Raw genomic sequence first — 23,423 nt, 5'->3', positions numbered from 1 at the left:
GAATCGGGAGTACTCGTTTATAGTTTTGCCCTGTCCGTCCGTTTGTCTAGCTGTCTGTTTGTCCACAAAAGACTTTAAACCTTACTCACAACTTTTGATTGGTTGGAGCTAAGACTTTCATAATTCCTTGTGACAAGGCCTTCCTTTGGGTTCTAACATACATGTATTTGTTTTTTGACCTTGATCTTGGAGTTTCACCCACTTTTGCCAAAAAAATTTCAAACTTTATCCTTGGTCATAACCTACGAACAGTTGGGAAATGGCTTTCGTACTTCATCTATGGACTAGTATTTAAACTGTATATGAGAAGACTTTTCTAAGAATTTATATATACTAGTACTAGTATTTTTTACAATTTATTAGTTTGACCAACTTTAAAATAAAACTTTAACCTTGGCCACAACTTTTGAACAGTTAGTACAAGACATTCGTTTGGATAACAATAATGTTTGACCTTGACATTGTAGTTTGACCTATTTTTGAAAAACTTAACCTTGGCCATAACTTTTAAACAGTGGGTGTTTGGACTTTAATGTTTCACACATACGTCTCTAACGAGAAGACCTTCCTCTGGGTACCATTATTTTGGTAACTTTGACCATGACCTTGACTCAAATTTTAAAAAAAGTTTGATGTTGGTCATTTTTGTTTTATTGATTGGTGCTTAGGCTTTCATATTTTACAGGTATAATTATTCAGACAAGTCCTTTCCTTAGGTAACAACATGTTTTATGTCTTGACCTTGCATTTGGCAACTTTGACTTTCACCAAATCTGCTAAATGGAGGCATCAGTGTTTCAAAAACACATCTTTTTAAAGCTTTGAAATTTATTTTATTCATTTCTTTCATAAATATTTTAAACAAAAGAATTTTAAGCAATGTGCACTGATGTAAACAAAAGTGTATAGAATAGATTCTTGTGAATGACTAGATGAACAACAATTGGCATGCAATGACATGGCAACTAGTGACATGGCACCGATGAGCTACTGCATGTAATAAATTACGAAAAATGTCTCTGAAAAGAATGGTAATACTACTTTTGCGAAAGCACTATTTTAATCTGAAGAGGACTTTATTGACTCTGTCAGTTCGTCACTACGTTTGTTCAATTCTCTGACGTCATCGAACAGATTACGTAGTTCCCGTTGTCGGATCTCATTCTGCTTGAACGTCTTTTGTAACACTGAACGCCGCTTCCGTTCCAAGACGTCAGAATTCTCATTTTCTGGTGATGCGTTATTGAATACAATAGAAGGCATGTCCACAATGATTTGCTTCCGGGCAGGAACTGCACAATTTTGATCACCGTATATGGAGAACGACGGGCTTTCCTCCAGCGGTTGACTTTCCGCCGGTACTGTCACATCCTGGTCTCGAATTCCCTGGCCATTTAGAAACAATCTGTCTGTGATTCCGTTGTTATTTTGTTCCTCTCGAGATTTCCTTGGAGAATTAATAACACGATCAGCGGGATGTACACCTTTTCCTCTACCCTCTAGCAGAGTCAAACGTTTCTTTTTATCATGCTGAAATCCCGCCGATTCCTGCACAACTCTTTCTTCCGGTATTTCCATTGAATCTTCGTCATCTGACACGTTCGTTGGTGTGTTTGTTGGTAGATAGTAAATGCAGTAATATTCTCTCAGTTTGTCCATATTTATCCTATCTTTATCACTTAATGCTTCAAACCTTATAGCTTGAGCTCGCAAATCAAGTTCGTCGGAATCTGGTCGCACTAGACGCTTTAAACGCGTTCCATTATTACCCTTGTACACAGCTTTGAACGGGTTTATTTCCAATGGGTCTCTCTCATCTCGCGACGGTAACGTACCACGCCTGTGGATTGGAGAACCATCTAATACCAGTTCCTTGCTTTTAGCGATGGATTTACGTCCTATATTCGGGATGCTAGATGTCGGTTGCACGGTTGTTGGTGGTATCCTCTGTAGGTTTGCCCGAACACTGTCGTCCATTAACCGTTGAGACGCACCTTTCTCCGATAACTGCGGACTTTTGGAGGGTTTATAAGTCTGTGGTTCTAGAATCTGTTTTCCCTCTAATGGGGATATATGTGGTGGAGACCTCTTTGGTCTCATTTTCTGGAATTGTTCGATGGTAGTCACTAAAGATCGCCTTGAGTCTGGAGGAAAATCCTTTGATCTATTCCGCGCAAGCGCGTTATCTCTGCTGTATTGGCGCATGCGTAATCTGTCGAGTGCATTGGCAAGGTGTGACTGCTCCTGAAGAATAAGTTCATCTCGCAGAGTGGATAGCTTTTTAAGGTACTCGGCGTGGTGCTGATAGGAGGATCTATTGTCCTCGAACCAGGGCACTGTCCGAGAGCGTCGGTGGTCTATGCTTGTCCTCTCCATCAGTCTACAACGACAAAAAAACCTGCCATGACAGATAATTTTACAGTATATAGGGCGTAAAAGGAGGAACCTTCGCTGGAGTCAAAGACCTTTTGTTTGTTTCTTTAAAATGTTTGTGTTTTGAATTTTTTAAAAAAAATAAAATGAATAAAAATGAGAAAGTAATCTTTGAGAGTTCCATTTAAAAGAAAAAATAAAAGTTACTAACTTCAGAGCTATTAATGGATTTTTCCAACCATGATGATTTCACGCAAGACGACGTAGAATTTAACATTTACAAGAAATAAAATTATTTTCTTTCCGTATTCCACCTTTAAAAGCTTTAAAAAATGAATCTACAAACCTATATACATGTATAGTTGCTCTATGACGAATTTTATCTTACAAACACACTTACAGAAATTCTTATCTGACAAACAAAGAAAAAAACATTGTGTACAAGGAAAGAAATGAAAGTCTAGAATCGATCTGCTTAACGCAATTGGCATAATAAAGTCCAGAATAAAAGCTTAGAACTGAAGTTTGTCTAGGAAAAAAAATATTACTGAACAAACCAACCTAGGTAAATGAAAATCCGATTCCGAGGAATATCGAAAACACCCTTTTTGTCTCATTTTTACAGAACAATTGTCAAATACGTTATATTTCTCCAAACTTTTTCATCAAAATGTAGAGCCAAATGGAAATAAACTTCAAAAAATCACTGACGACGAAGGAACTGTTAATCCCGAGAGCTCGCGGAGACGTCACATAAATCTAAAAGGAGTTTTCTCCGACAACACTTGTGTTTAAATATTCAGACAACAACCAAAAGAAAATGCAAGAATATTCATATACGAATAGATCAATAACAGATATTTGAAATGAAGTGTTTAATGTTTGTCTTGTAAGAAAGGTTAAAAGGTTTTTCTCTCGGTACACTCCAATCTTTTCTTTTTAATTGCCACTTAATTACACATGCTCGGCAGGGGTTTCCTAGACAGGAAATGGACGGCCATCAAGGGGAGCTAATACCCACATAAAAGAATCCGTGGCAGGTGCGCACTGCGACACTGGGCATCTTTTCAAAACCATCCTTCTTTGAAAAAGAAAATACAGAGGCAAATACGAAGTCTCCCTTTCGTTGCGTCGTGTTTTCAGATTCTTTGAGCTGTTCTAATACGATTTTTGTCACAAGGCGAACAAAATACCCCAAGTCTTCACGGTTCCTAAGAGACAAATGCACGACTTCTTAATAAAACTGATTTCACTGAAATACATAAAGAATGCGAAGAAGAAAGGAAGAAAAGATTCGCCTGGTTTCTTCAACCCGAACAGTCATGGGGTATTAATGTTCTTGAAGCGTTTACGGCACATTGGTTGATCCCACCATTTGCTAACCAAGATTTCTAAAGAAGTAGCAATAATGTGTTTATGAGAAGTTAATTTAAGTTTTCTAATCTGCAAAATTTCTCATTTCGTTCTATACATCTGTTTTATTTAGTGACAAGTCTTCAGTGGTGATTTACAAGTAAACTTTGATTATATTTGCTCCATTAGTGCCTACAAAATAGCAATTCAATCCTATGAAGGTAATAAATGTAATAAAGGAAAATCGATGCTCTAAGCACACACAGATTTTTATCGCTACTGACTGTTATGAAATTTCTTCACAATGTTGTATTTTCAATCAGTCACTTTTATGCTCTATTGATCGAAAATGAAACCATTTTTGTTGATTGTTACTTGTCCTTTTGTCTTGAAAAATGGAATCTAATAATTCTGCACCGGAAGTTTGCTCACAAAGAGAACTAACGATACAAATATCAACAAAACTGCATCAAAACACAATCGAATGTCACCACATAGAAATTTTGTTATTCGAGCAAGATTTCAATTAGGAAACTCGACCACCTATCCCCTGCAGACAAATCGACAACTTTGCAGGAAGTTCAACCCCTTATCTGAAACAGAACCTTGCATGTATAATAAACTTGCTCACGATTTAAGCAAAATGCGCGCGACATTCCGGAAGTAGGTGAAGTTTATCTTGACATTTCTTGGAATCCATAATAGGGTCTCTTTGATTACCGTTCTTCTTGTGACCAAGTTTTTCATGTACAAATTAGAGGTAGAACTAAAAATTCTAGGTTGACGCCAACTGCAATTTAAGTCTTCTTTCTACAAAGAGACTAAGAAAGACTATAGAAGAAATTATCACGTTAGATTTGGCATTTAAGAAATGTCATGCAAATGTAAGGTGGGATCCAAAATATAGATGAAAAAGAAACCATATATTGTCCACGTATCCTTTTAAAGTTACGATACACGTTGTTACTCTGATTGTTTATTAAACGTTTGAAGAACGTTTTCATGCAAGTTAGTAAAAAAAATGATTAGATTTACGGATACTAATATTCATTTTCATCATAATTACCATTGTATATTCAAGGCAAAATCTTCTAATTTTAGACAAACATTTTAATGCACGCACTTTCAAAGCTTGGTACCTCAATTCCCTCGACTTAGACTTTAAATGAGCATCATTTTAAGAATATTGAGCCACTTTAAACTTTTTTAATTATAAGCATCAATACCTACCGCACAAGTAACTGTTTATCTTCCAAAGACAAAGATACAGGGAACAAATTCAACAGCTTGCGTTCCTCTGACATGTTGGTTTTTCCTTATAAAGACCCTCCACACGACAGAGAGAGACTCATAACAAATAAAATCAAAAGTCCCCACTTATTTAGAGAGAGACCGGGTTAAATAGACTAAATAGAGATACAGAAGGCCTAACAAAAACCAGCTATGATTATCGCGTGCTCCGTTCTGGAGGGGACAACATTCACAAAGGTATTAAATCATATGTCAAAACAACTCTGAAGTGCGAAGAAGAAAAATTTAAAGGACTTTGTGTATTTGATAAATATTTTTGCTGTTATTTAAACTACTGATATCGTGATTAGATCTGAGTGTCAGAGGAAAAGGAATCATCGGTGGGATAAGACAGCTTCAATGGACCCTAAGCCTTGTCACTGTCCTCACAGTAAACAGAGGATCTGCTGGAATCCATAAAAGCGATATTATCCCACAATTACAAACCATTAATATATCATAAATTAAATATCATTCCGCGAAATTACAAGAAATTGCCGAGAAAGATTTTCATTTGGTTGTAATCCCCACAGACGAGATGACAAGCGCGGGTCAGACCTTGTTCTATAGTGTTATAGAACTCACAACATGGATACTGGTACGTCTTCAGAAATTCAGTCCTTAGACCTAACGATACGGGACCTCACCTAGAGAAGGCTGGGCTGACTGTTTCTCTTAACTGGAATCCAAGAAACATCAAATAGAGAGAGACAGAGATATAAAAGGCGTATCTGGTAATCCTTATGTTGTAATTCATACACGACAATTTAGTCCCACTGGTTTAACTTGAAGTGTCTAGTGTTTTAAAAAAGATTAAGACAAATTCAATGCTATCTTTAATAAAAATGTAATTTGATGCCAAATATTATGCAATGGGTCAATAAAGATATCAATCTTAAATGAAATCATTTTCTGTATTTGACGATCAAAGAATCTATCAATATGTGAAAAATGTAAATTAAGCGGGCTTTTAATAAACTGAGGAGTAAATGACAGAATAAATCACTGAATGGGATACATTGAAAGTATGCACCAGGAGCATTTTTTTCCTCGATTCAGTAAGTTGATTGAATTAAAATCTTTAACAGTTAAAATGTAAAAGAGTTAAAAATGGATCACAATTACTCTTCTGACATTTAATTTACAAAATTTTCTAATTTACTTATGAATGGATAAAGAGCATTACAAAACCATTCAAAAAAACCTACAACTATAGAAAATTAGAAATACATCTGCTGCTGAGTATTCAAAAACTTACAACCATATTCACCTTAAAATGAAAAACACAATTTAGCCTCAAAAAATTTGTACCTGTGTAGATGCAAAAGTATGCATAAACACCTTCTTCAAATGTCTCTTTAATCTCAGGACTTAGAGAAAAAAAGTTTAGCTTACTCTTTTTCGTCATTTAAGTTTGTCGCTTGATATACCGGTAGATATTTATTTACCAGCATATATATTCTCTTTAAAAATTATGTATAATTATTTATCAAATTATAAATTACTTATCGTCAAATCTTTAAATTAAAATATACATACATCGAACACCTTGCAATTAGATTTTTTTATTCAGTTACCTTATTCTTACCTGATAGATATTTCCAGCTGAAAACAACACTACCAAAATATTTCCACAAAAAACAACCCTTGACTCCGTGGTGCCCCACCGTGAAAACTTTCTGATATCTACCTCAAAGATGTTCTAGCAATAGACCACTTATACAAAGAACAGCAGGGGAACTTATCCCACACCTGTCCAGATTCATCCCCTAATATCGATCTGTGAAAAGCAAATAATATAACGAAGATTACGAACCTCTTCAAATTCTAAATGATAGCATCTCAGCCACAAACATTCAAATTGAAGTTCAAACACGACTTATCGATCTGAGATAACCGCCCTAGTGGACGAATTCTATAATGTTACACAAATTAACTTCTTGTATTTACCTAGATCTCAAGTGGTGTCATAATTTTCACTTATCTTCCCGACAAAGACGAAATAAATCTCTTCATGCATTTCAATTTACATCAATTTAAACTTTTTACGGAACTGCATTCAATATAGTTAATGTACAGCAATTGAAAATACGGCATTTATTCTCAACAATGTGCCATTAAATGGATATTCTTTCCTATATGTTCTATATGTTCCTACACGTTGCTAAAGGGCATGCAGAATAATTTCTTCACAAGATGCATAGTTATAAAAAATAAATGCTAGAAGGAGCAGTTAATGTCTTTTATACAGGAACAAAACGTTTCCAGAATGTCTGATAAACTTGTTTCTGGAGAGAAAAAGTGCCATACATGAAATGAACATAACCACGATTCACATCTTTTGGTTAAAAAAAAATGACCTAAAATGTTCATCTCATGTTGAAATTCAAATGAATGCGGCGAGAATTTGTCTAACGGTCTATATACTTCAACAATGTTGTGAAATACCTTCTTAATGATGAGTAGACCAGATCATTTTTCAAAAGTTGCAAAAGAATTTGATTTCTTTGAGATGTCAATCTTACAGTTTAAAACTCATGATGATGTGAGAAGCGAATGCGCTGATTACATTATATAGTCTCTCTTGAGGAATTATACAAAGCTGAAAGCTCAGAGCTTTCAGCTTTGTATAATTCCTAAAGAGAGACCAAAAATGTAATAGCCTTCATTTCTTGTCTTTCTATCTAAGCAGTTCTGAATTGACAGTAAAGAAGCAATGTTGACCATAGTTTGCCAACACTTATGATTCTGAATGACATAAGCATTTTCATGCAATGGTCATCAAATGCAAACACTTCATATCCTTTTTTTTAATAAACGCCAACAGAATATCGGTTAATCGGCAAAAAACTATTATCATCTTAATTTATCTCTTCACTTAAATGATTATTTTGACATTAATTTTTATTTAACATTTGAAGTATCAAGGAATGTCTAACCTACCATTACTACCTTAATCCTCTACAAGCCTTATCTCTGCCAAATTTGAGAAAACTGATTCGAAATTAAAAACCCCCGTGAACAATGTTAAGACTAGCAGAATGGTAATTCCGGGCGGGTAAGACAGATGTCTAGCAATGACCCGGAATGATCGAGTCGATAAGAATTAGGCAGGAGAATAAAGAAGTTCCGTGACCTTGTATATCAAACATATAATTACTGGCAACCTGCTGTCTCTCAAAGAATTTGTTATTCAGTGAGAAAACAAATGCATTTAACATGATTATAAATTATTCAAATTGATAAATTTTCAATACGCCTTGAACCAACAGATGTTCCTTTCTTGGATGGAAAAATATTCGACGACTTTATCGGAAAAATTCTTCAGAGTTGATGTTTCTGTTGAAAAAGACCACTATAAATATTTTTCTGAAACTTCTGAGATTATGTACAAACAGTCAAATAATTTCTCATTTATTAATATCTTCTAAAGGGTCCGATTAATTCATGCGTTTTTAAAAATAAAGAATATATCTTTAAGTCAAATGCATACTCACTTTTATCAGAATGTTTGGTAATAAACTAGTATTTCACACTGAATTGTCTTTGGATCTTTGCGCTTACCCGATCATTATAAGAAGCAAAAGCCGGATGTAACCCGGTCAACAGGGAATGCATGCTTGATTATTATAAATGTTCGTTGTCTTGATGTAATATTAATGTTTCATTACCATTACGGATAATATCCACCTTATCCAAATGTCAATCTTACGTACATGTACATTGTGTAACATGTCCACAAGTAATTTGTTTAATCCACGCACAGAAACCGTATGAGGTCAAAATTAGAAATCTATTCGAGTTTTTATGCATCTGGACATCTTTAACCAGAAGTTATGCATGCCTGTTGAATCTTTAAAGTACTGAGTAGTATTATCTATTATCATCCTTTTCAATCAAATTATTTTTCAAATCATTTTTTTTCTTCAGATTTTGATATTGCAAAACTTAATGATTTTCATTGCAGGTAATGTAATTTACGAAATGCTTTCTCTATCTTATTGAAATGGGATCCGATATTGTCAGTTGGGTGCAATGAGAGAGAGAGAGAGAGAGAGAGAGAGAGAGATTGACACTTTTGAAAGTAGAAGACACTGATGCAACACCTACCCAAGACCCTCAACTTCAATTCCTACGTCATCAAGGCTGATGACGAAATTCTGCTGGTCATAGTGGTCTGACAGGGAGGACTTCTCGCGGACATTGGAGCGGGCATACATCCTTCGGCGGGAGAGTTTGTCCAGAAGGTCATAGCCACTGACCATCTTCAGGTTCCTATTATCGTTAACGTCCACCTGGCGAATTTGTTGACCGCAACTTGCCAGATACATCTTAATCATAGGAACGTTTAAACAAATTTAGCTGCAAATGCCAACGGCATCTTCACTTTAAGCACAGGAAAAGGATGCAAAACAAGTATGAAGAACAATTTTGAAAATATCACAATGACCCAATCTAAAGAACAATAGGTCGTCAAACATTGATAGAATTGTCAATAAACTTCAGTAATACTGCTGCTGTATTTAAACTTTTGGGTAAATATAAACACACATATGGCAGGTTATTTCTATTGTTATACGTAATTCCCGTTCGTCGCTTATTGTCCACAATCCCCACTCCGGAATTGTTTTCTTTTCTTTTTATCATGTCTTCACACAGCATTGCCAAACAAGGAACAAATTCCAATAGTAAAGTGTCAAAGTCTCAAAATGTTTAGTCAAACAGCTAAAATGTCTGTAAATATAACTATGGATTAGTATGAAAGTCGAGGATATAAAAGCACAATGAAAATGTAGAAAGTTGGTCCAAACGAGGTAATTACGGCTTCTTTACACACACATGCAGTAATGGTGATTCTTTGTAGGTATAGGGTCCAATGGTTCGATGAAGTGATCCAGGGCGCGTTGGATTACGGCTTTTTCAGTAAACTTACATCCGGTACACAGCGCTGGTAATCAGAAACTCCCTGCCTGAGTTCGTCTTTTGACTGGCTCTGACTCCTGACAATACCAGACCTCCAGACCCGACATTCTATATCACCTCCCCATCGTCAGCGTATTAAAGGATATCGGCATTTATTACCCTTCCTCTGTCTAATTACTAAAGAATTCCTCTCCGGTTCAATTGATATCAAATAAATTTTGAATAGGCTTATCAAAATACTCATTTTTTATTCTGATGATTTTTACGAAAGTAAAATATGTTCTCTCCTGGTTCTAATATTACATGGTTTCTAAACACATCTTCCTCGTTTCCTATAAAATCTTTGTGAAATGGGTATTTAAAAAGCAAATATTGGAATTGATGAAAGGTCTAAAGAGATATATGTTCATTAAAAACTTGAGACTGAACTTTATTAAAATGCCAAAAGCAGAGACAAATGACCAGCATCGGGAACATGGCTTCGGATTTTAATCATAATGTGGGTCTAAACAACTTCTCTGCGTGCATAACTTTAAATCCTTTAAGAGTTATGATCAATACAATGTCAAAATGAACATAAAAGAAATTACAAGTCTGCTTGTTGTCAAAAATATGAATGGCGTTTTGTATTGAAAACTGATTTACAACTTAAAAATTGTGGTATTATTTCAAATGCGGGGGTCTTTCATTGAAAACACCGAAGAAAACAAGAAACAAAAATATCAAAAGCAACGTAAATACAGTGGATTGATGCACAAAACACCATTAAAGACAAATGAAATCAGATAATCTGCCTCACGAACTGGCACTTCCTCTCTTCATTATCTGCAACATGATTTGCATTTGTTTGTGTCTTTATCCTATTGAAGTAAACTAACTGCAATATTCGCAAAAAACAATTCCAGAAGTGTTCACTAACACGTATGACCTTATACAATATAGCTCGTTATGGACACAGGTTGTCGAAAGGTTTCCACATACCTTTTTGTTTCAAACAGTTTTATAAAACGTTTTGATAATGTATAAGGATTTTTCTAGTCCAGATCTACAAATATTAAAAATATTGCTGCATAAAATATATAGCCCCTGTCGTAGAACTTTCCATATGATTAATTTCCGATTTCTAGATCCATTTATTATTTCCCAAACGTATAAGAAAATTGAAGTTTTAGATATCAAGAAACTGGAATCAAATTGCATTTTACTGTAAAATATCAATGCATTCCAATATCTAGAAGAAAATACAACACTCGTGATCCGAAAAATAAAATAAAAAACTCAACCTTAGTTCTAAACCTGATACCCAAACGCTGAAGTCGAAAAATTAAACAACCAAATGAAAAAGCTTTACCTCCTTCATTAAAAAAATCAATCCAACTGATGATGTGGACAGATGAAGCTATATAAACAGTGCTGGGTCAAAATTTCTACGACATGACCTATTTCAGGTACTTCTTAGAAACCTTCACCATAGCTATGTTACCTTTTACCGACAACTTCCAGACAGTTGTCCGCCGTGTGGGGTCGCGGAGGGAGGTTTTCTACAAGTCAACACTATAGAACTTAAAAAATGGCAAATGATTTTTAGTTTTAAAGAAACTTACATACATTTCCTCTTGACAAAAAGATGCACTAATGGAAGAAATGACGTCATTCCAACTGTGACGTATACATTTTCTACTACATAAAGGTTGCAAAAAAGATTATAAATCAAAGACAGCAAAGAAAGTTCAGAAATTCAATGATTATCATCTTCGCAAGCCAAAGGTTTTCGGTCCGTGGGAGTGTTACGGACCGAAAACCCTTGGCTTGCGAAGATGAATGATTATAATCACGGCATTTTCAATAAAACCAAAGAAGTATGTGCTGTTTAGATTAATTACTCAAAGCCATAAGAACCAAGATTTGATCCTTTAAAAAAATATATTAGAAATCTCAGGATTCATGAAGCCCAGCTCGTAAAGTACTCTACATCTACTGTCTATAAACCTCAATTCAAATGATTCCAGAGATAACATCGAAAAAAATGTTTACCGATTTCTGAAAAATCGTTAGTGAACAAACCTAAGCATTCATCATGCAATTAAGAGTTGCATAACGCGGAATCAGAATAACCTGTGTACAGTGCATCGATATCACAAAACTAGGAATAGTAAAGAAATAGTTTGGTAAAAAGGCGTTTTCTTGTTTGAATTTCTTTAGGCAATAGGAACAAAAATGTCAAATAAATGAATGGTAAAGGACGAGTCTAAAGAATTCTGGTGTTGGTCCAATAAAGTAGAGAATTAAAAGTGCAAAATTCCGATAAAAACTAGCATGTCAAAGAAAAATGCGAACGTTATGTGAAAAGGTTTTCACCTTTATGATAAAGAAAATGATAAATCATATTCTACATATCTGAATCATGTTTTTCATATTTACATTGAGGAAAAGAAATGTAAATCGTGTCAATTTAATCGGATGATTGAGTCACATTCACCACTTTAAATGATAAATGTCCGGGTAAAAACCTTTTTTTGTGTTTTAAAACAGCTGTAAAATTATATACATATTAGCATTCAAGTAAATGGCCCCTTTTCAATCGCGGCAATATCAAAATAATTATAGGTTGTGCTGAGATTGAAGAAATAAGTCAATAAATACGGGAATGTTAAAGTTTGGATATGAATTCATAACGAATACAATTTATATCAACCTTCAATTCTTTTTTGTTCAATAATTTTAAATCTTAAATCCATTATAATGTCATATTTTGAGAAAAAACACGTAGTTAAACCATTAATCCATTATACATGTATTTAAATGCAGAATGCAAGCTGCATTTAACAATTACAATAGAACGAAGTATCACGTAAAAATCACAATTATATTGGCGATATTTTCAGGGTATAAAGTAACATTGCACTTATAATGAGAATTTCAAAATCAAAATCAATTCATCGATTTTGCTAATGAATAAAATTGCTTCAAAAAATGGAGTAATTTCAAAGTAGTTATCACATTCAAAATGAGGTTATTGTCGTTAAAATAGAATTTTGCATATCATCGCGTTCAAAGTTTTCTTTCTAAAGTTGTTATGTTTTGATTAACAATTCTATACACAATCTCTTTGTCTTATGAAGCGCAGAGGAACATTAAAGCTATTTTTAATCCTAATTGAAAAATAGTTGAAAAATATAGATATTAAATATATTTAAATTAATGGAACTATTTCAGAAAAAAAAAGAAATATTATTGTCTTGACAATTAAATGTTGGTACATGTATAATATGAACAAGGCAGTTTCACAGGTGTGATTTTACAGAGTACCAATCTTTCAAAAAATCCACATAAATTTAAAATTTAGGAATTTTGCAAAATTAATGACAGCCTAAATACGAACAAGGCGATTGATAGTAACATTACCTCGCTTCCGGTCCTCTTGTTGGAGTGATATCCGGAAGTGACAATTCTTGAAAGGAGCACATAAACAAGTTCCGTTCCTTCATGCTTGTATACTTTGCTAATTACCAAATCATTATTCCGGATACAGCTTATTTGATCCGTGTGATGCGCTCAACGCAGACGACTGACTAACGTTCGTGGCATTGACCAGGTCGTGCCGCAAATCAGCGAGCGGAGAATCTGCCATTGATTGTCTTATCTTTTCATAAATGATCAGAAAAAATCCGTTTAGACTTCGTTTTAAGCCTACATATTAAAAACTGAATCCTCTCTCGTGCAATTGAGTAATCCTAGTTAAAAAGCAGACTTGAATTGACACAGACAGATTTTAAAACCCTTTTTCTCCACTGTTTGATAAGTCTCCCTATAGTGTCGATTCTCTGGAAATAAATTTCAATGTTTTTGACAATCCCTAAATGAGACGGTACAATCGAAGGGTTGCTTTTACAGCAGTTTGAAATGGTGCAATATAAATTATCATGCGTATTCTCACTTTGCACTATCGCTACCACATCGAGTACAGGGTAGGGTGCGCAGTTACGATTGTGTTGCCAGTTAGTATAGAAGCACTATCAAGATTAAAGAGTTCCGTCATTGCTCGCTGGAGAGTCATTCCACCCCCTTGCCAGTTTCGTAATTAACAACTTATCGTCAGTATGGGCCACAAAAAAATAAATTAAAAAGTTTCGTATATAATTTGTTATAATGCAAAGAGGTGTCTTCGAGTGCGTTTCCTTAAGAAATCCATGCAATTACCTTAGAGATAATATACCGTTAATGAACTTCCATGTGTGTAAAGGGCTGGCCTTGAAAAGAGCTGTCATATTAAAGAACCACCTTATTTCAAAAATCTTGAATTTGCGTAAGAGTTATGTAAACATTGTTAAAAACCAAAAAGAGAAATAGCCATCTGTACTAAATCTGTATTTGCTTTACAGCCAACCTTGCAGTTCAAATCTTAAAAGGGTGTTTTAGATTTAATTTCTAGTCGTAAAATAATGAAGACATTCGTTACAAGGTACGCGATATTTTTAGAAAGCAACAAATGCCGTTTGATTATCTTGAATTTACTCCACCTTTCGATAACATCTTACTTTTTATTTTAAAAATACATTTGGATATTGAAATGCAGTGAAGAAGATGACACACCAAAAACTAGCTGTAGATTTATAAGATAAGTAGTACAAAGAGGTATATATAAGCTTTTCATTGCTGATTTATTTCTCCATTACTTTGTAAAACGACCACCAGTGAAAATACCGTGGTATTCTAAGCAATTTCAACTTTACCTTATTTAAATTAGATTGTCATCTTCTAATATATTAGATAATTCTCAGAACTTAGATTTGATTTTAATTGTATGATAATGCATGTATGCCATTTTATAACATTTTTACCCTCATATTTGCACTCATAAGTTAAGATGTGTAAAGTTTGGTTTAAATTGGCTCACTGGTTATGGAGAATTTTATAAAAATTACAGTGACAAAACAGACCAACAAATCAACTGATTTGATTCACTTTGGCTCAGGTAAGCTAAATCTAAAGTTAAGCCAGAAATTGTTTGATAACAAGATAAAAAAAACCTAAGATAAGCACAAATCTGAAGATTTTCAAAACATATTTTCAAGATCGATGTAGAATCAATGCTGATATGCTCTGTGAGAAGGGATGCTCCGCTTTGCGGTGCCCTTGTTTCATACAAACTTTATATCATTTTACCAATGAATTCTTACAAATGCAATTAAATATCATATCTCAGTCATCAATACAGTTTAAAATGGCATCGGGTGAAGGACAGTGTATGCGTAGAATGTGAGAAAATCACTCGTAAACATCTCATACTGTACCCCCTGGTCTAGAGCAAATACTTATACCTCATCCTAATCCCGGCTTAGAAAATATGGACCATAAATCTATCGGAAAAAGATTTCAAGGATATGATGAATGCAACTCTATCTCAAATGAAAGAACTTAAATGTTAGACAAATACCAAGTTGTACAACCAAGCTCTGCAAACAATGTGCATATCAATATTCAATGGAATCATCGATTGAGTTTCCACTGAACTAAAACATCTCTTAAAAGCATATCGAGTTATGTGAATTTACGCATGTGCACGTATAATATGATTCCGTCATGAAAAGACATGTCTGATGGAAAAAAAATTATATTCAATAACTTAATAGCGTATCACTTTTTATAAAATAAAAAAAATTAACATGAAAAAAGGTACTCGGTTGTTCGAGAAATACGAAAAAGAAAAAGTTGAGCCATAAGGCCTCATGGAAAAGCATAGTTGCAACACTGTAGCTCTCTGGAAAAATAATGTATTGGATGGCCTGCAGCTAGAAAAATCATTTCTTTTAATTTTTGTGCTACCTAAATGCTGTCTTATTAATTAACATCATCGCTGTTTTTTTCTTAAATTAGGTTATACACAAAACTACTCTAGTATTTTTTCACAATTTTTTGTTTGAAAAAATCTTGTTCATTAATTTTATTTCATAATGGAAATTTTATATGGGTGTAAATGAAGTGTTTTCCCATGCACAGATTTTTTTACTAAAAAATAAAAAAAAGTTGGTGTTATGAATTTTTTAGAAAAACGTTACAAAACTTTTTCTATTTTAATTTAAAAAAAATGTGAAAACCATAGTTAGAAATGCAGCGTATTTTTAAAGATTCTTTTAATATTTGTTGAAGGAGAAGTAAAAGTGGTCGATAATGATTGAATTGAATAACGCTTAAATCCGAATATGGATTTCTGATTTATTGAATATCAATAATCCGGCATTTAGCTTTAAATGTTCGTGTTATTCCATCAGAATGTGAGATTTTCCCGTCTTTGGACAGATTACACGTTGTTCTTACGAAAAAAAAAATCAGAAAAGCAGGGAGAACAACTCCAAGAGTACGACGTGAACATTTTTAAACCCTCTACATGAAATAAATTTTTCCATCAATAAATAAATGCAATGAAGCACATAAGATATTTTTTGTATGCCTTACCTGTTGCTTTTATCAGGATGTCCATTCTGATTAATATTCCACAATTTCACGTGGCTGAAGAAGTTTCAGAGACGAAAAGCCTCATTGCTTTAAACAAAACAGTTAAAATAAAAGAAATGCAAACAATTAAATAAGAGCATTCCGTGCAACGCGTTCTATTGAAAAGTCAAAGTTAGAAAGCTTTTTTTTTTACCTTGAATTACTACAATGCACCCAGAGTAATCATTGTTTTGAAAATTACTCTTCCGAGGTGTCCGTAACAAACAAAAAAATCAAGACTTATCTAGCAATTATCTCTTCTTATTGCCTGTTTTAAATGTTTAGTCCAATAACGTTCGATCAAATTTCAAGAATAGATCGCTAAACTTTAAAAAATCACAATGAATAATTAATAGATATGGAGTTAAAATTGTTTGCTTGCGCTTCTATATATAAAATGTCTTGATAAACAACAAAAACATTGGTGATGTTTTTTTTTAATGTTTAATAGCAATGTCATACTCGGATATGTATCACTGCAATCAATATGTTTTGATGATGAACAAAACTTTGTTATATAATGAATGATACACTCTGTAAATAACTTGACATTCTAAACTATAGACAAAATCATTTCTGATCGCCATTCGATCCACAACCTGAAATAAAATCGGAACAGCAAATACTCCATTTCACACTCCCGCCAAAAGCTGTACACAACCCGCCGTTCAAACGAATACTATAAATCCAAGTTATACTTAAATGTCCATATTTATAAAAAAAATTCAGAGTAAGAATGGTAAACATCTCAATATATAGTAATTGTTTCCATAACTGAAACAAGGCTAGAACTAAACGAGTATAAATTCAGAAAGAAAAAATTTGACAGGTCATAATTTCATTTGTTATTGTACAGTAAAACTTCGGTATCTCAGTCACCGATACATCGTGTACCATGGATATGTCGCAGTGAAATGGAGGTCCTAATCATTTGTTGTATTTGACTCTCGACATCCCGAAGTTTTCCAAGGTCCTGTCGAGTTCGAGATAGTTTTGACTGTAAGTTTTAAATCGACATGCAAAGAAATATTCTGTATAGGCGTAATAACAGACCAGCAAGCATTACAGTTAGAACACAAATTTCATTACATTAACAAACGATTAGATTTCAAATTATTTCGAGATACCTGGTTATATTTAGCGTCAGATTAGGCAAAATACACCTAGTCCTGGGCAAAACTGCAAATTTAAAAAAAGAGATTAATTAATAATAAGCCTTAGTTTCTCGTTAGTTCGATAAAGAACATACAGATAGATGGAAGGAAGGACGAGGGGGAAACCTATGGTCCCTTCCAGTAAAGAACTAATAATGTACCTTCATTGTACACTTAGATATCCATAGTCACCCAATGAGAGTGTAAAAATAAAAATAAGTAGCTTATAGACGCAAGCAAATTCAGATCTATTTAATGAATATAAGTCCAGGAATTTGACCGTGATCCACATCTGTTCCATTTGCCTCCCCTGACGATTTGTGAAAGTCGAACTGAACACCGTCACTAGTTACGGATTCCTCACCTCCTTCTCCCCAGTAGCTTCGTGGACCCTGCATGGTCACAGATATCGTGTACTTTATATTCGGTGAAATGTGCACAGGTTCCGGAAAGAATACGTTGAAGGTTTTATATGGTACTCTCACAGGAACCGTTGTGCTCACGTGGGAAAGTTCATTGGAAAGAAATGGTAAACCAGTTCTAAGGATGGAGGCATTCACGCTGTACTCTGTCCCCTCAATTCCACAGCCGTACATCACGATTCCATGAATATATATTGTCTTGGAAGACGTAAAGTCAATTTTATCGGATTTCTGTCCCACATACCAAAGATTTTCGTTCCTAAGTGAAACGTGTCCTTCGCGCGCAAATCGCATCGCCACTCTTTGTCTGTTACTTTGTGACATGTGGGCATTTTGCCTCGAAGAACTAGATCTCGCATATCTTCCTCTCCGTTTGGATGTCTTAAAATTACAATCAGTCTGAGATTTATGACCGCTGCATATAAAAGTGAAAATAGCAAGCCTTTCCGATTTTGACAGTATTTCACGACAAGCTACATTTTCGGCAAAATATTTTGAATCCATGATAGGGAACCTGATGTGATTCAAGATTTTACCGAGGGCCTGTCGTCTGTTGGCATCATTTAAATCTTTGTCTTTCCGAACACACTCAGCATCTGCCCACTCAAGAACCCTCTCTAAAATCAAGTACTCCTCTACGGTAAGTTCGTCAGAGGAAATGATGTTATCTATACATTCTGCACAGAGATCTAAAAAGGATTCTGATTGGATACATTTCACGGACTCTTTATAGAAAAATTCTCGACACTTCCGGAGTAGTTCTGCGTCGTTAAAAGTGTGAGCACTTTCCATGATACTGCAGACATTGGAGACCGACATTGTCTCTTCCAGAATCTTTTTGCATTTTTTCACAATTTTCATCAGACCATATTTGTTTGCTGCGTAAAGCAAATCTGGAGCATTATTCGTTTGAACAGTCAAATCTTCATAATACAGAAAACTGAAAGAGAACGAGGAATGTGAAAAAAATTAAATGATAAATACAGGATTTGTGGTAACTAAATTTCAAGAACTCAAAAATTTTCTTTTCCATACTACTCGTATTTAGTGCTCAGAATATTAATTTTTATTTTATCATATTACTTTAGGTTGTGTATACTAGCCTACCGCAGGAGAGAGGCAAAAATGTTTGGTTTCAAATCAGGAATCGCAATTTCAGTATTTGTTTCAGCCACAGGACCGTAAAACATGGCAAAAAAGACAGAGCTTCGACTCGCAAGAACATATTTATGGGCGGACATGCGCTGTCGCTCTCTTCCGATCAAGAAAGTGATGTCACAATTAATTTCATTGGTCAGCATGTACTTATTGCAGTCGGTAACAGATCGGAAGGATTGCCAGTCTTCGTTTCTCTGAGAACCGTCAACCGCCATCAAAACTAAACATTTTCATAATAAAATTTTTAAAAATCTTAATTTTTTTAAAGGGTTATTACACAGATATTTCATCAATTTACAAATATGAAATAAATTGTCCACTGAAAAGCTTTACCTAGTTTTCCTGATTTCCCAGACCAGATTGAAAGTAAAACAATACACTGACATTAGGAATAATAACATAAGATTTTGTCAAATGTAGCGATCCATGTCTTTCCTCTCTATATATGAAAGAGAAATATTACTGTTCGCATTACCGGTAATTAGATTTAAAGAATGACATTTATATCCCCATTTGTGGAATGTCTTTTAAATTTTATCCGCAATTTAGGGATGAAAAAAATTAAATGGCGGTGAAAATTTGATTGAATAGTAGAATTCTCAATGTATTATTTGTCCCCTCTTTCCCAAGATTAATATCTGCAACAAACTTTTTTTCACAAACCAAATTACTTTATCACTCAAAGGAGAGATAACTCGATATTCCGGAAAGTTGAAGGATATTTTATGCACCGCATGAGCCAAGTTGGAGGCGGAATGTTGGGGGTGGAAATTCATATACCAGAAAAATTATTAGTACAGACATTGTATCTAAGTCTGCGACTTTCTGTGATAAAAAAATTCAAGACGAATGTGATCATAGATCATTAAAAAAAAAATAATAAAAAAAAAAAAAAATCGAAAATTGGCCTATTTTCTGACCCCTCTTTTCCAAGTAAGCATTGAACATCTGACCATCATTCACGTACATGTAGGCCCACGTATAAATGTACGTTATATAATTAGGTAATCCGTCTCGAAACTTGTCAGTCTTATCTCCAGTTGTATACAAAATGAAGTCCATTTTGTGTATTGGACTATTTTTCCTTCCTTTGGTGTACTGTGAGTTATGTACAGATTCTTATTTTTTACAATGTACACCAACAAATCCTGTCCTGTCTTCAATAAATTTTTTTATCTTTAAGCTGCATTGGATAACGGGAACAAAATTCATTGTTGCGTTTTTGGACAACTTTCACAATCCAAAACTTGACATCAGTCCAGAACTATTTATTACTACCGCCAGTAATCACCCAGTCCATGTTCACGTCAATTCCCCAGGCTCCACAAATCCTAGAATCCACATGTCCTTTGTTGTGACCCGCGGTGTTGTCCACAAGGTGGAAGTCGATCCTCATTTTCGTTTGAACCATACCGAACTGGTCAACAAAGCCATCAAAATAACAACTGATGATGAGATAGTTGTCTACGGCGTCAACAGAGAGACGGCATCAGATGACGCCTACCTAGCCTTACCAACAGACGTATTAGGTACAGAGTATTACACCATCTCATACGCACCGGCCTACTACTATTGCGTGTTTGCAGTTATCTCTGGAAATGACAACACACACGTGTCCATACAGCTTCCGAACCGAGACGGAGTTCAAGTGACGTACAACAATCACGTGTATCACAAAAATGATTGGATAAACGTTACTATGAACAAATACCAAACCTTTCAAGTAAGCTCCGTTGGTGATCTAACAGGAAGTCACGTGATTTCAAGTCTTCCTGTCGGAGTCATCAGTGGTAACAAGAAAACCATAGTTGGTAACACGGGTGGGTCACGTGATCATCTAACAGAAATGTTGATGCCAGTACAGTCATGGGGCAAAAATTTTGCAACGGTACCCATCCCAGCGAGATCGGTTGGTGATGAGTTTCGATTTGTGGCAAGCAAAGACAACACAAAAGTATCGGTGAAAGGTAAAATTAACGGAACACTCTTCACTGACAACTTTACCATTCCTCATGCCGGAGACTTTGTGCAAAAAGTCTATAGTTCCTTCCTGTACTCCCATGTAGTGGCCAGTGAACCAATCGCCTTATTTCAGTTTTCCAGAACCCAGGCCTACCATCATGAAGATATCGACCCCTCAATGATCACGGTGCCTCCCATTGAGCAGTACGGCACAGATTATACATTTACAACTCCGGAGTATTCAAAAGGCCAATACCTAAATCAGTTTATGTTTATAATCGACAGTCATCAAAAGGGTGGCCTTCTTCTAGATGGAAAACCACTGCCAAACCATCAGAAGTACGTGCATATACCCGGCGCGCACCTTGTAGGAGGGTACGTTAATATAACGGTAGGAACCCACACCGTCACACACACAAGCCCCAACGTCACAATAGGAGGAATCCTATTTGGCAGAGCTCATGTGGAATCGTACGGATTTCCAATAGGATTCCTAGTCAATCCCATCAATCCTGTTCATGTGAGTTGTTTCTGATCAATTTGCTCTAAACAGAAGGCGTCCTGCACTGTAAATTCAAGCGTTGTTGAATCAGTCACCTTTAAATATATCTTTTTTATCCATTTATACTTTGATTACCTTATTTCAAGCCTGTTTCAAAAGTTGATTTTATCGTTGACTGCAAGATTGTAATATAGTTGTGCTTGTTCAAAGATTGTTTTAGAACTTGACCGACATTTAAGTATTTGAGAAGATCAAAATCACTGTGCCATTATACAACAAATCACAAAAATTCTCTTAAATTTAATGCAAAGATTCTCTGTTATGGAAAGTAGTACAATATTCAGTCATCCTTGGACTTTCAGTAGGCGTGGTATTTTCGGCTACGTAATTAGCGTTTTTCAAATGGCGACATAGATTATCATTGGTTAAAAAAATCAATAACATCTGACAGGAACTTTAGACTCTTGTTGACAATCATGAGATAACTTAAGCCCCACCTCTTTGCCGCACGAAACGCTGTCATTGGATCACTGCTACACTCGATGACATTCGCTCGAATTTCCTTTCCATGTATATTTCAACAGTGAATGAAAGAAAGGCTGTGTAAATTCCAGAAGCTATTTGATGTCGAGAATCCAACGCCTTACTGAAAACCTAAGATGACTGAGAATTGTACTTTATTAAAAGATAGATATTTTTGCATAGTTGTAAACTGTTGTAATATTTGAAATTTCCAATTTATGTTATGATTTGTGTAATTTTATTTTGTTTAATTTCTCAGCATCCTCAAGTCACGAGCTCACCGTCTGCTCCGACCACAAGTGAAGCCCCAGTATGTGACGCACCACCGATGAAGAAAGGCGATGAAATAGACAACGATTGCGACGGGAGATTGGACGAAGAGGATTGCGACGGACAAGGTAACGACTGGCGTCAGTTTGTTTAAATGTTTTGCATAATGAGTTGATTTTCCGTTTGTTTGTTTAACGTTTCTTCGAGAATATTTCACTCATACAAAGGCGCCACTATTCAATAATTCGCTGGTGGAGAGATGGTAATTTAAGACTTGTACTCGATATTAAGGACTATTGATCGGTAGAGAAGAATATTTTTTGTGCCATACTACAACACATGCAGGGCCTTGGTTTTACGGTCCCATCCGAAAGACTGGTCTTCAAAGCCAATACGAAGTTTTAAAGACCCCCTCTGTATACAATAATCAACCAAAGCATTTAGTTATTCTACCTTTTACTCATATCTGTGGTTCATAGTAGCTTGAATTTCTTTACATATGAGAGTTGTTATAAAAAATTTTTTTAGAATGTTCATTTTGATTTCCCTTTCTCTCGAAATTTCTAATCATCGTTACTATTATGTTCATTCGTTCGTTCTAAAGATCTACTAGTTTTGCGGGATTTACACGTTTTTTTATCGCAATATACATATGGATCTTTAATGTTATTTGTGGTGATGTGCTAATGACGTCATAACGATTCTAGACTTTTCTGTGTTTGCTGCATTCAGTCTAGAGAGGTCTTCATGTGAACAGTTAGTATTTATTTCTGATTTTTGGATTTACAGATAACGATGGAGACGGAAGGATAGACGAAGACTGTAGCGGTACTGAACTAAGTAAGTAGAATTGGTATTCTGAAGCTAAATTAGTTAATATGCTAACTTCACACAAATTGTACTTATTTATTTTTTGTTAAATTTAAAAATATTTTTTCCTCTTTTTCAGCAGTTATTGGAAGGAAGTAAAACTGAACAACTAATAGTACCAATTCAGTG

At 34.8% G+C, this 23,423-nt stretch overlaps 3 protein-coding genes across 10 annotated transcripts; 1 reads left to right on the top strand and 2 right to left on the bottom strand.

Annotated features, from left to right (window-relative positions):
• Positions 1 to 815: 815 nt before the first annotated feature.
• On the bottom strand, positions 816 to 16,480 carry LOC134236713 (uncharacterized). 8 transcript variants are annotated; one of them, XM_062718905.1, is made up of 3 exons: positions 6,967 to 7,125; positions 6,605 to 6,796; positions 816 to 2,380 (listed from the first exon to the last, which is right to left on the bottom strand). In XM_062718905.1, the coding sequence occupies exon 3, from the start codon at positions 2,374 to 2,376 to the stop codon at positions 1,060 to 1,062; it is 1,317 nt and encodes a 438-aa protein (XP_062574889.1). In that variant the 5' UTR covers positions 2,377 to 2,380; positions 6,605 to 6,796; positions 6,967 to 7,125; the 3' UTR covers positions 816 to 1,059. The 8 variants fall into 8 exon arrangements, with proteins under 8 accessions (XP_062574889.1, XP_062574891.1, XP_062574884.1 ...); XM_062718907.1 differs by lacking the exons at positions 6,605 to 6,796; positions 6,967 to 7,125 and adding an exon at positions 16,396 to 16,480; XM_062718900.1 differs by lacking the exons at positions 6,605 to 6,796; positions 6,967 to 7,125 and adding an exon at positions 13,345 to 14,010.
• Positions 16,481 to 17,836: 1,356 nt separating this feature from the next.
• On the bottom strand, positions 17,837 to 18,829 carry LOC134236720 (BTB/POZ domain-containing protein 6-like). The gene has a single exon (XM_062718916.1). The coding sequence runs from the start codon at positions 18,827 to 18,829 to the stop codon at positions 17,837 to 17,839; it is 993 nt and encodes a 330-aa protein (XP_062574900.1).
• Positions 18,830 to 19,198: 369 nt separating this feature from the next.
• LOC134236719 (uncharacterized) lies at positions 19,199 to 23,272 on the top strand. The gene is made up of 4 exons (XM_062718915.1): positions 19,199 to 19,303; positions 20,352 to 21,650; positions 22,414 to 22,552; positions 23,214 to 23,272. The coding sequence occupies exons 1-4, from the start codon at positions 19,199 to 19,201 to the stop codon at positions 23,270 to 23,272; spliced, it is 1,602 nt and encodes a 533-aa protein (XP_062574899.1).
• Positions 23,273 to 23,423: the final 151 nt, after the last annotated feature.

Source organism: Saccostrea cucullata, unplaced genomic scaffold (assembly GCF_032062105.1).
Source record: "Saccostrea cucullata isolate Sc308-1 unplaced genomic scaffold, CSIRO_AGI_Scuc_v1 ctg122, whole genome shotgun sequence".
NCBI classification, from domain to species: domain Eukaryota; kingdom Metazoa; phylum Mollusca; class Bivalvia; order Ostreida; family Ostreidae; genus Saccostrea; species Saccostrea cuccullata.
The sequence above is the reverse complement of the archived record's forward strand: the minus strand, read 5'-3'. Positions and strand labels throughout refer to the sequence as shown.

Bases quoted from the DNA above. Each gene is read 5' to 3' on its own strand.
- LOC134236713 (XM_062718899.1), bottom strand. From the start codon at position 9,356: ATGATTAAGATGTATCTGGCAAGTTGCGGTCAACAAATTCGCCAGGTG. The intron at 2,381-9,126 runs GTAGGTGTTGCA...TTGTCGTTGTAG, and splicing joins ATTGAAGTTGAGGGTCTTGG to ACTGATGGAGAGGACAAGCA.
- LOC134236720 (XM_062718916.1), bottom strand. From the start codon at position 18,829: ATGTCGGTCTCCAATGTCTGCAGTATCATGGAAAGTGCTCACACTTTT.
- LOC134236719 (XM_062718915.1), top strand. From the start codon at position 19,199: ATGGCAAAAAAGACAGAGCTTCGACTCGCAAGAACATATTTATGGGCG. The intron at 21,651-22,413 runs GTGAGTTGTTTC...TTAATTTCTCAG, and splicing joins ATCCCATCAATCCTGTTCAT to CATCCTCAAGTCACGAGCTC. The intron at 22,553-23,213 runs GTAACGACTGGC...TTGGATTTACAG, and splicing joins AGAGGATTGCGACGGACAAG to ATAACGATGGAGACGGAAGG.